The sequence below is a fragment of the Aphis gossypii genome, chromosome 1 (genome assembly GCF_020184175.1).
Source record: "Aphis gossypii isolate Hap1 chromosome 1, ASM2018417v2, whole genome shotgun sequence".
Classification (NCBI taxonomy): Eukaryota; Metazoa; Arthropoda; class Insecta; order Hemiptera; family Aphididae; genus Aphis; species Aphis gossypii.
Window position 1 is genome coordinate 11474591 of NC_065530.1, and position 12832 is coordinate 11487422.

The 12832-nt window shown below is 23.8% G+C and overlaps 1 protein-coding gene across 1 annotated transcript; it reads left to right on the plus strand.

Annotated features, from left to right (window-relative positions):
• The first annotated feature begins 1569 nt into the window (after positions 1 to 1569).
• LOC114128646 (dynein axonemal intermediate chain 1-like) lies at positions 1570 to 10871 on the plus strand. Its single transcript, XM_027993209.2, has 11 exons — positions 1570 to 2124; positions 2190 to 2330; positions 3806 to 3962; positions 4744 to 5144; positions 5206 to 5485; positions 5716 to 5877; positions 6349 to 6611; positions 8596 to 8773; positions 8849 to 9077; positions 9471 to 9704; positions 9785 to 10871. The coding sequence occupies exons 1-11, from the start codon at positions 2074 to 2076 to the stop codon at positions 9963 to 9965; spliced, it is 2277 nt and encodes a 758-aa protein (XP_027849010.2). The 5' UTR covers positions 1570 to 2073; the 3' UTR covers positions 9966 to 10871.
• The last annotated feature ends 1961 nt before the right edge of the window (positions 10872 to 12832 follow it).

A 12832-nucleotide genomic window follows, 5' to 3' on the forward strand; every position in this document is an offset into this window, starting at 1 on the left:
TTAAGTACTAACAATATTTTTCTTTTAAGTATATGCTGCAATCATCAAGATTACAATTGAAATGTCTATGTATAAAAAATTGTATGCATATATATATTTTTTTTGAATTTTCATATTGCTATAAGAACATCTTCTAGTATTAATTTTTAAGACTTACCTATAGTTTATAAATAAAGATTAAAAATTTTAATTAATAGATAAACCAGCTAGGTCATAGTTACATCATTTTTGTTTGTGTTCGTTGTTTTAAAGAATTTTGTCAAAATTTGAATTTCAAACACTCATGAAACTTAATAGTGACAATTTTTATATTTTTTTTGTAGGTATCTATATAAGACTTATGAGGACCTTATACTAGTATATATAATTTCAAGTATTTTTAGGTATAAAAAAAAAATAATTTTATTATATGTAAGTAGGTACCTAAATAAAAAAAAAGTTAAATATTTAAAATACATATTAACAGCACAAAAAGAATCTAACTATTTTGAAAAAGTAAATGATTATGTTTAAAAAATTCAAGTCAAGTTATCCATTATTGTTTTTTGTCCATTTAAGTTTTTTGAAAAATTCAATTTTTTCTTAATTTTTAATTTTTTTTGTACTTATTAATACTATTTACAATTTTTAGGTAGATATCTGTACAAATATTTTAGAGCGGTCAACATTTTTAATATCAATATAATATGCCTATAAATTATATTATTAAATTTTTTTTTGGGAGGGGGGGTGAAATATTTGAGGGGGCCTAGCCTATATATATATGTATATAAATATTTCCGCCCATGAAATTTGTACTAGAGTCTAGAAACCAACCTCGTTTTTATTGCACCAAAAGGTGATAATAATAGCATCAAATATACATTGTAAAACCAATAGGTACCTACTGATTACTTATACTAATTATACTACTTGTCAGTTGTCTACTTATAGTATACCAATACTTTGTACCTATAATACATTCGTCGTCTACGCTAAAAATTTGAAACTATAAGACTTAACCAGGTCACTAGGTTATAACTTATATCTGTTTATAACATATAATATTTTAAGATATAAAAAATTGTTAGTATATCATAAATATAAAAACCTATTATTATAATTTATAATGAATAATATTTTTTAAGAATTGTTTACTATATTATTCTCCTTGTATAATCAGAAATCAATTTAATGATGCACATTTTTATATCATAATGATATATAATGATAACTACTCAGAATTCAGAAAAAAAAATTGTCGAATAGTTGCGTTAAAATGTCGTTTGTGTTAATCATTGTCTTTCGTCAAACTGACGCGTTCATTTGATATTTCCCCAAATTGCACGACAACACGTAAACCTAATGTTGCATGGTATTTATTAATGTAAATAAGTGAATAAAATAATGCATATTATAATCATTGATTCTATTTACTTTAAATAATTATAGATTAATATATTTTGTATTAACTTAAAAATAGAGATAGGTATTATCCAATTCATTATACCTTTAGTATTATTTATAATTTATTACTGACCACAGTGATTGAAGACTGTAATAACTTATAACTTATAAATAACCAAAACTATGTTTTGAAAAATAATATAAATAAACTAACTAAAGAAAACTCATAATTAAAACTATGTAAGCTTGCAAATGTAATAGGTAATTTGTGTTTTTGTAATTTTGTATACTGAATGGTAAACTTGTACTAACAAAATAGAAATGCAATAATGATTTTACGTAAGGTGAAAATATTAACTGAGGAAGTCAAGCTATTTCATCACTAGCTATTTATAACATTCATCTCTATAATAATTATTAATACCAATTTCTTTTATTTTATTTACTGAACAAGTATAATTTTAAGAATACATTTTTTCTTGTAAAACTTTAATAATACTACCATAGTTAAATCAATACATATAGTTTCTATGGTTATATAGGTACAACTGTTAACATTTTTACTTCTAAGCCAGTTTTCTATAATTCTGATAAAAAGGGAGATACCTATTTAATTAATACTTAATGGAGGTTTAGTGTTTCAGTTTTATCATTTTAATAGCTAATTTTATTTGTTTAAAAATAATAATGCCTCCAAAATTAGATCAAACAGCTAAAAAAGCTACAAGACTATCATTAGTAAGATAAACTTGGACTTATTATTTATATTTTACTTCTAAATTACTTTTATTTGTGTGAACTAGTCTCAACCAGGCCAGAAAAAACCATTCAATAAAGAACTTTCCAGACGCCAAGTAAAGATAGCTAAGCCTGTGGACGATATTAACGGGATTCCATCCAATGAATCTATTAAGCCGGATGACCAATTAAAATTAACCGAAGAAGTACCAAACTATTCATAGATCAATAATTTAATTATCTATATTCATATTTATTATTTTATAGCGAAATTTATTTTGAAATATTAGATATTGCTGCATTAAATATCAAGTATAATCAATTTCCAAAAAAATGAATTTGGTAGAAAAGATATTATTAAATCTATGTATTAATTATTAAATACCTTAAAATAGTTCTTTTAATAAAAATCGATCACGCGAAACTGTAACATGACAAAACAATTATTTCTTTAATCATACAACACTTTTCAAATACAATTATATTTTATAATTTATATTTAAATGGCGAATGCATTTGAATACTCTCTAACTTAAAATACTCACGAATTTGAGATTAAATAATCTTATTTACTATAAAATTAACTAAATAAACAGAAATTTAATTTATGTGTATATGATATTTTTATTTGATTATACAAAAATATTTTTTATACTACATCAATACTACCAACTACTAAGAATAACGTATTATATTCATTATTTTTACTTCTCATGTTAATTGCACGAATTCTATACCGACGATATATTTACTTTAATTGTAAAATAATTATTAGGCCATAAGTTATAATTAATTGAACTAAAATAGTAGGTAATTATTTACTAAACATATTTTACATTTTTAAAACTCTTATTATAAAAGGGCAATTAATTTATAATTAAAATATCACATATACGAATTAATAATAATAATAATAATCGATTCATTAATACTCCGGAAATGGGTTACATTCCTCAATAATTTGTGCGGCAGTATTAATTATTATCTGATGAATGTTAAACATAATATTATAAGGAATTTTATTTATTTTTTTTTTAAATCACTATACATATACATTATTGATTTATTTCCTATTTGATTAAAAAAAAAAAAATTAAAGTTATTTTTATAATTTTATCAATATCTATTTTTCAGTACCCAACTAATAAAAATATACCTATTAGAGCTTTTTCAAATTATATTATTTTTAATATTGTTTATCCAATGAGAAAAAATATTATTTTTAAATGACACCATATTTTAATAAAGTTCCACAAACATAAATTATCTATTTATAAAACTTATATGATTAGAAATATTAAAATGCATTACCTATTTAATAGCAATATGCTAAAATACAACATAATAATCAACATATTATATTGTATTGTTTCTATATAAATATATATATAATATATACATATATATTGACAATATATTAAATTATAGACATTAGAGCTTATATAATATTAGACATTATATATAGCATAAGTAGGTTTATTATGTTATACATCATTCTATTTCCGTTGAATGGTATGCCACATTCCATAGGCCATAGGCCATATTCAGTGGCTTCTCTGGACCAATATCTATGAAAAAGGGGGAGAAGATGAACTCAATAAACATATACGGAGAACACTTAAACTATTAGAGATAATACTATTTTTATTTGAATTTAAAACATATTTCTGTTATATTTTAGGAATTGGATGAAGCAATAAGTAACGTTTTACAAGTCACAGAACCACCGGAATTAACTGCTCGAGTATCATATAGTTATAGAGACGGATCATTTGTACCATACAAAAATATTCTTCCGTTTATCACATTGATTGATTTGAAGTCCACGTTAATAAATAGTAAATTAAAAAATACTAATATCCTTACTTTATGGTAAATTATTTCACACTATACTATACAAGTTCATCATCCACAGACAACTAAGTTTAGTATACTATATTAATACCTACTTCGAAAATACTCGTATAGACTTATGGTCATGAGACTTTATAGGTCTATACCTATTGTTGTAAATTTTATACAAATCTAATATAAATAAAAAATAAATCATATTCAATACAAATTATACCAATAGATTCTTTGAAACTCTGAAGGTGTTTTAATTGTTTTAAACTTATTTTTTTCAGTCGATATAGGTTACTAGGTATATATTATAGAGTGGATCACATATGAGTTTAGTTTTTTCATATTTTGTTTATTTATAAATTATATAGTTATCATAGATTATAATGGAAATTGAGCCTAAAAATCAAACAGATACTTATGAACACAGAGAACAATTTCATTGGTTACTTTTATATTTGTAATTATAATTTGTTTTTTTAATTATGAATAAACATATTTTATAAAAACATACTTAAAGCGAAAACCAATCTTAACGTTACGATATTGAATTTACTTCAACTTTTAAGCATTTGTTAAATCTGTCTTCAATTATTATTTATTTTTACGCTTATACATAAAACTACGTTTATTACCGTTGTTGCTGGGTTTATATTATATATGTAAACTAAAGAAAAACGGAAAACGATAGAAAAATAGATTAATTTTTAGGCGGTCAAAGTCGGTTAATACTCTGGTCATAAATATAAAATAATTAATGTTATATAATTAATGTAGAAACAACAGAATGCTTAACATCAGACAACGACAAAGAAACGGAACTTGAAGAAGTACAAGGAGAAATTGACCATGACAAGGGAGATATTGAGATTGATACTGATGAAAATGTTGATGGGCGAGTACAAGAAGAAGTGGAGGAAGGAGAGAGTGAAGGCGAGGGAGATTTCCCTAATGAAGAAGGTGACCAAGGAGAAGGAGGAGAAGAAATGGACGAGGAAAAAACTTCAAAACCTAAAGCTACATCTGACTCTGACGAAGAAGCGCCAGTTGTTGTACAAGAAGATTCTAGTACCAATAATATAAACTCATCAGCAAAAAAGAGAAATGCACCAAAAAAACTTATGAATCAATTTAATTTCTTCGAAAGATGTGCACTTACAGAAGAAATAATTTTAAGAGTAATTAATAATTATTATAATTTTATCGAATTAAATTATAATAATTGTGCCTTTATTTTAGGATAAAGAAGTTCAAACTACACCACCAACAAAAAATGATTTTTGTACATATACTACACAATGGATTATTTATGATGCTTATAATGAAGATTTCTTGAAACAGCAGGAAGAAAAAGAAAAAGAAAAAAGAGATAAAATAGCTGTTCATGCAAGTAAAAAGAGTGCTAGTAAAAAGAAAAAAAATGATGTAACTGAAGATCAAACCGAAAAAAATATGTTAATCACTGCTAAATTCTTGGAAAGAATTATCAATTTAAATACAATGGATGCCATTGCACAAGGTATGTACAATGTATTACACAAAATACAATTATAATCCGTAATCGATTTATTTCATTAGCATTTATTTTGTAAATTTAATTTATATATTTTTATTTAATACTGACAATTTTAAGTAACTTATTACTAGTAACACAATAATAAAAGCTTATACTTAACTATAACTTATTGTTTATATAGAGTTATATTTTATGGTATCATAACCATTAACCAATAACCATATTACTTTTAGATTTTCGGTACTATGAAGATCCATCTGATCAATTTAGGGGTAGAGATGGAACAATACTCCCATTGTGGACAATGACATATGACAAAGCTGACAATTTATATGTGACTGATATAAGTTGGAGCCCAGATTATTTCGACATGTTCGCTGTTACACTAGGAACTTGTGAGTATTACGTTTATAACCTATTATTACTAAAATATATTAATAAAAATATTTAATCAAATGCTAAAACATTTTTTTTTTCATTTAAATATAAATGTGTTACTTTAACATAAATATTAGTCAATTAAAGAAACTCAGCTTAATAGTTAAATTATTTACGGATATAAAAAGTACTTAAGTTCCTAAAATAAAATAAGTCGACATTCGACAACTAACATTTATATACGTATTAACTTTGTTAATTTGTCATATTATATAGGATTATTAAATTGCCTATAATTAATCAAATGAGTAATTTTATTTTTACTTCTGTGAACGGTTTTTTATGTTTATTCTAAACGTTTTGTGTATAATAATAATATATAATTGATAAATGGTAATTGTAATTACAATTAAACAGCTCATTCACCCTTAAGGCCAACGCAAAACAGTATTCTCGTTTATGTATGAAGTATATCTATTTTATAATAGCTCAAGGGCATTTACCATTAACTGACAGTCCAGATGTGGGTTATGTATGCTTATGGTCTTTGAAAAATCCATCATACCCCGAATACATAAACCAGACGCATTGTGGAGCGATGTGTTTAGACTTCCATAGAAATCACGGGTTTCTCCTGGCTGTTGGATTCCATGATGGTCATTTGGCTGTATATAACGTTAGCTTGCCAACAAAAGAAGCTCAATATATGACAGACTCAGTAAATACTAAACATATGGCTTGCGTAAGACAGGTGATTTTTTATGTATTTTTAATTCTGATTTATTCTTAATAAATTATGGTACATATAATTATATTTTATATTTTGAACAGAGCTATGAATATATTAGTTTTATAATTTTTACTACGGGAGATTAAAAATAAAAATTCTAAATAAAAATAATCGGGAAAAGCTAAAGAAAAAAATAAGGAAAACGGACATTTTTATTACCAATTTTATTTTATTTTTATGTAATATTTAAAAATTAATAGGTAACTGTAAAACTTGTGTATTTTGTTTTTGTTTTTTCGATTTACCATAAATAATAATAATTTTATTTAGCAAATAAAATACAATTTGAACATAGTTAAAATTAAATTTAAAAATATTAAAAACATTTACAATTATTTATAAGCATGTGACGAGAAGCTCTATTGGAGTTCGTAGTTCAATGACAGTTTTAAAGATTATAAAATTCAATAAACATATTAATTTAATATTATACATTATAATTAATTGATTTGTGTTAAATTATCAATTTATGAATGATAACATTTTTGTTAGTAAAAAAGCTTAAAAGTATCAAAAATATATTAAGTCACAATTTTTTTTCGTGTTTAAAAATTTTTTAAAAGGTGTGAATTATTTTGTAGTTTAAAATGTTAATTTTTAATTTTTATATCCGAGGTTTTAAAATTTAATACAATATTTCTAGTTTTGTTTACTGAACATTTAAGTTTGGCATAAATTGGCGTATGTTTCTTTACGAACAATTAAAGTTTAAAGTTTGATATCGCGTTGATATTTGATATTCACTATAGTTAGTTATTGTTATTTATCTTCTATCTATGTAGTTAGTTTGATGTATAATTCAAAATTATTAGACATTGAAACTTGAAACATTGCAGCATAACAAATTATATTTTATTTACAAAAAATTTTTCAAAATATTTAGACCAATTAAAAAAAATATATATAGCCATTGAAAATTTTTAAACTATTATAGTTTTTTTTTTTTATATACAGTGTATGTTCACGCTAAGAGGTACCACTAAATATTTCAGTTCAATAATCTTCTATTGAAATGAGGTTTTTCGCTGATCGAAAGATAGCACTTAAATACACATTTTCAGATAAATTTCAAATTTTCAACATTCGATACGCACATGCTTGATACAACTTACTTTTTTTTTTAAATGGTAGCATCATTTTTTTTCTAATTAAAAAAATTGGCAAATGAAATTTAAATTTAATGTTTACGAATAATTTGTTTTTGACGAAATTTAAACTAAATTCTACTTTGTTACCTACTTGATATTCGAAATAATATCTACCATATTGTTAAATACCTTTTCGCACAGCGCACACAGATAAGATATTATTGTATAAGTTAATAAAAGTATTAAATTCATTCAAGAAATGGCTAAAAATGTATAAAATTTAAACTTACACGCAATTGATGATATTATGGTTATAAGGATTAAAAATATAATTCAAGGTTCCTTATAAGCTATTCTTGCAGAAATTTAAAAAGTCTTAAAAATACGTATGCAGCACAATTTTTTAGACATTATTTCGGTTTCAAATTTTTACAAAATTAAAAAAATAGTTATTTTAGCTATTTTAAGATATTTGAAGTAATTTAAAAAGTATTACCTATTTGTAGAAATTTGCAAATTTTTACTATTAAATACATTATTATATTGATATTATTTACTATATACACAATTTTCAAAATATCTGATTACTATTAAACTATTTTTACATTATATCATATTATCATAAATCTATTCACGTTCTATTTTATTCCGGTATTGGCTTGTAACTTAAAAAATAAAATAAAATATAAATAAGTATTATGAGTATTTAATTGAATGCATAAATACTTAATCAAATTAGAGGTTATAACTAATAACTATATATTAAAATATTTAAAATGTATTAAAACTATACAACATATTATTGTATATATAGGTACTTATATACTTATTATAAGTTTCTGCGGAATTGTATTTAGGTAGTTTGGGTAAAAGATTTACCCGATGGCGAATTAAATTTTTATTCTATATCTGAAGATGGGACAGTTTGTAATTGGTTATTAATGCAAAGTGAAATGTCAAAAACCATTATAGTTACATTAGTTTTAGACATTGAACCTCAAATAACACTTGGTGGAATTAGTGAAACGTTAATTGGTAAACTATTATTAACTATATTTTGTTTTGCATCTTAAAAATGTATAGGTACCTACTTCTAATTTTTTTCTTTAGGTAGAGGCACAACAATTGCTTTTCATCCTGAAAATAGTGGGATATATTTGGTTGGAACCAATGAAGGCTATATATTTAAATGTAACACACAATGGAGCTCATTTTTTATGCAAAAATTTAAAGCTCATGAAATGTCAATTTACAGAATTGATTATAATAAATATGATCCAAACATTTATTTATCATGTAGCGGTGATTGTACGGTTAAAATATGGGAAGATAAATCTGAGTAAGTATGGTTATTGTTTTATTAAAAGTTAAATATATAAAAATGAATTTTATATTCAACACAAGAGAACTTTAAGGAATTAAATGGCAACAAAGATGTTTACTGCAAACTAAAGTTTGTTCACTATAATAGCTACAACCTACTAATTTTAGTTAAAATTTAAATTAGGTACCATAAACTTAAATTTGACAGTGAATAATAAATATATGATTGAATATCATATAATATATATTTATGTGTGTATATAACTTTTACTTAATCTATCAATAGATTTATGCTGTTCATTTCTTGTACAAAATATAAAAATTATTGTGTGATCTTAAATATTTATTTTATATTTATCAATTTAATACGTCTTGTAATTTAACCTTTTGGTTTTTTGTTTTATAATAGTATACCACTTTTGATATTTGATCTCCTATGGAGTGTGTCTGATGCTCTTTGGTCACCATTCTCAAGTACTGTTTTTGGAGTCATCACCGAAGATTGCGATGTAGTATTTTATGACTTAGACGCAGATAAATATAAAAATATTTGCTGTCAGCCTATACAACCTGAAAGTCAATACCAGCTTACCAAGTTGGCGTTTAATTGGCGGATGCCTGTAATAATTGTTGGTAGCTCAAAGTAATCACTAATTTTATTATATTATAAGTAAATAGTATCTATTTAAATATTTTAACAAGCAAATTATATTTGCATTTTAGAAGTACAGTGATCGCATTAAAAATGTCACCTAACCTTCGACTGATAATGAAACCACCGAAAAAAGGTAAACATTATACTACGCAAATGTTGGAATTAGAAAAATTACACAAAGCTTTAGATTCAACTCGAGAACCAGATACTTTGGTTGTACCTGCTGATGATGACACTACAGATTCATAAATTAACTCGCATTACGCATAATGGCATATAATATAAAATAAAATACAAGCATTACATTTTAATACTATCTACTATCTTATACATTCAAAGAAATATGATTGTTTTACAATTATTATATCGCTCTTTATTTTTTTAAATACTATACGTGACGTCGTAGTGGCGTATAAAAATATATTTAAATATACGAGCTGGTATATAAATAAATATATTTAAGGTATATTTCATTGTGTAGTAGATATTTATACTTTAATTTTAGTATCAAACTAAATCAACATCCGGTTGTAGTAAACTCAAATATATAATTATTACTTTATTTCAATTCATAATTGTATAATATATTAATATGTATATTATTGTAGTTAAAGTAAATAATATATGTATACTATATTATAGTGTACGTGCCAACTATAGATATTTAATTATAATATTAAACAAACAGATAAGTACATATTATAATATTGACGATCGGTGCGGAACTTTATTAATATTATTAATAACTAACGTGACGGTCACTACTAGGACTCATATCAAAAGTCAAAACACGAGTAGAGCTCCTAAAATTTTTACAGAATAAATATTGCAGTTCTACTCATTCTAGAGAATTTATTCACACAACTCAGTGTTAGATTAATACTCGTTGTGGACTTGGTCACACCTACATAACAACGAGTATTTAATCATTCTCAATCTTAGAACTTATATACGTATATGTAGCATATCCGCATACAACTATGTTGGGTTTAATTACCTAGTGATTTAATTACATTTTACTGTAAACTAATAATTGTATATTGTTTGTTTAAAATTTCCTATGCTGCTATGTTTATTTAGTATGATAATTGTCAACAGTTTTAGGATTAATATTATACTATTAGTCATCAGTATAATATACCGGATGATATATTTAACGTATAAGATTCATTTAAAAAAATAAATATAAATATATTTTTTTAAACAATTTTAAGTCGTTATAAACAAATCTTTCTAGAATATATGTATATATAATTATTTTTTATCAATATAAGTTTTTTTTAGTGACAATATGCATTTTTAATTCATATTATTTTAAGTACTTCAATGTAGGTCTATCAGTTTAGTACCCCAAAAGTGAAATTTCGACTTCAAACTAATCTAGAAAAATAACATGTAATTTTTCAAATTTATTTTTACTTAATTATTAAATTCAATAGAACTTATAATTTACATTATTGTTAATTTAAATTTTAACTAAATAATTTAGGTTACTATCAAATATAATAATTTCTACATTTATTTTCGGTTTCAGACAGACAGACCTAAACGTTTTTGTGTTCTAGTTGTTAATCAAGCAAATATACCGTATGCGAAATCATTATAATATTTTTAATTTATATATTTTTCAATTTTTATTAATGACAATAAACATCTAAAACAATATTAACATATTCGTACATTATATATTTGATATAGGTACACAGTACCTAGATATATAGTTACCTATCTAAACAATAAAGTCAACATAATTTAATTCTTAAGATTCATAATATAAAATAGTTTAAAGTGTAATTCTGAATTCATATAAACATTAAGTAGGCTATAACATTGTTATGAATGATTTATAGTATTATAGTACCTATAATATTATTTTAAATTGTATTTTGTTGGTTGAACCATCGAACTAAATAATATTATATCTTATAATACGTATAAAACTATTCTAGGTCATCAGAATACATACTACAGTTTTTTTTATTTATACAGGAATTTGACTAAGGTTTAGTTAGTATCACTAACAGCGATGTTCTTCTGTCTGTTTAAAAATAATTTATTTCATTCATATTGATTTTCTTCAACATTCTGTATTTGAAGACCATTCAATTGACATTTTATATGGACTACAAATAAAAGCCTGTTGCTATCGTTACGCCACGTGCTGACCATATAAGAAAATAGTTACCTATATAAGATCCCAACAAATTAAATATAGGTATAAGTGGAAAGGTAAATATTCAAAGCAAATATTTTTTTTTAGTTCAATAATAGGCAAATAAAATAGAAGACTTACAAAAATATTGTACTGACGATCTGTGTATAGTTTATATAGGTACATGGTTTTGCTGTTATAGATTATTTTAGTAATTTAATTTAAACATTTTTAATTATCTTGATAGTTTGAATGAGTTTAATGAATAAGTTATGAAGAAACAAGAGTATATTTTATGATATGTTTGATGTATTATGTGTCAATCGTAAAATTGCCTTTAGTTAATGAATTGTTTTTAATTAAAATGAAATAACTATATAATTTTTAGTATATGTTTGATTATAAAATTAAACTTAAATGAAAATACTTAATTTAAATTCAATATTTAATATCTCTGAATTAAAAATAATCAAAATATGATTAAAATTATATAACTATATATAAATATACAGTATAATATGCAAACGCAATTTAATGTTATATAATAGTTTATTACCATAGATTATTTAGCATAAATATAAATTATAAATTACTTTAAATATTTCGACGTTATTTTACTATTCTTTCTCATTACATGTGGATAGTTATACATTAAAGCCCATATTTTCTAACAGATAATCCGCCAAACGGCCAAACTAAACAATTTTGTCAACAAATCACTGATTTTGTGCAACATAATATATTATATTAGGTAGCCTAGTATACCTAGTAAGTTCATCCCTAAGACTTAAATGTTTAAAAATAATCATACATGATATATCTTCTATATGACTATAAATAATAAAATACTGTGTAGTATATTGTACATAGGTAGGTACCTAGTTGGAAGGGGTAATCTTTAAAAAAAATGTATGGAGGGAGAAGAGGCTATAAGCCTATAGGTCTTTAAAACCACTGACTAGAT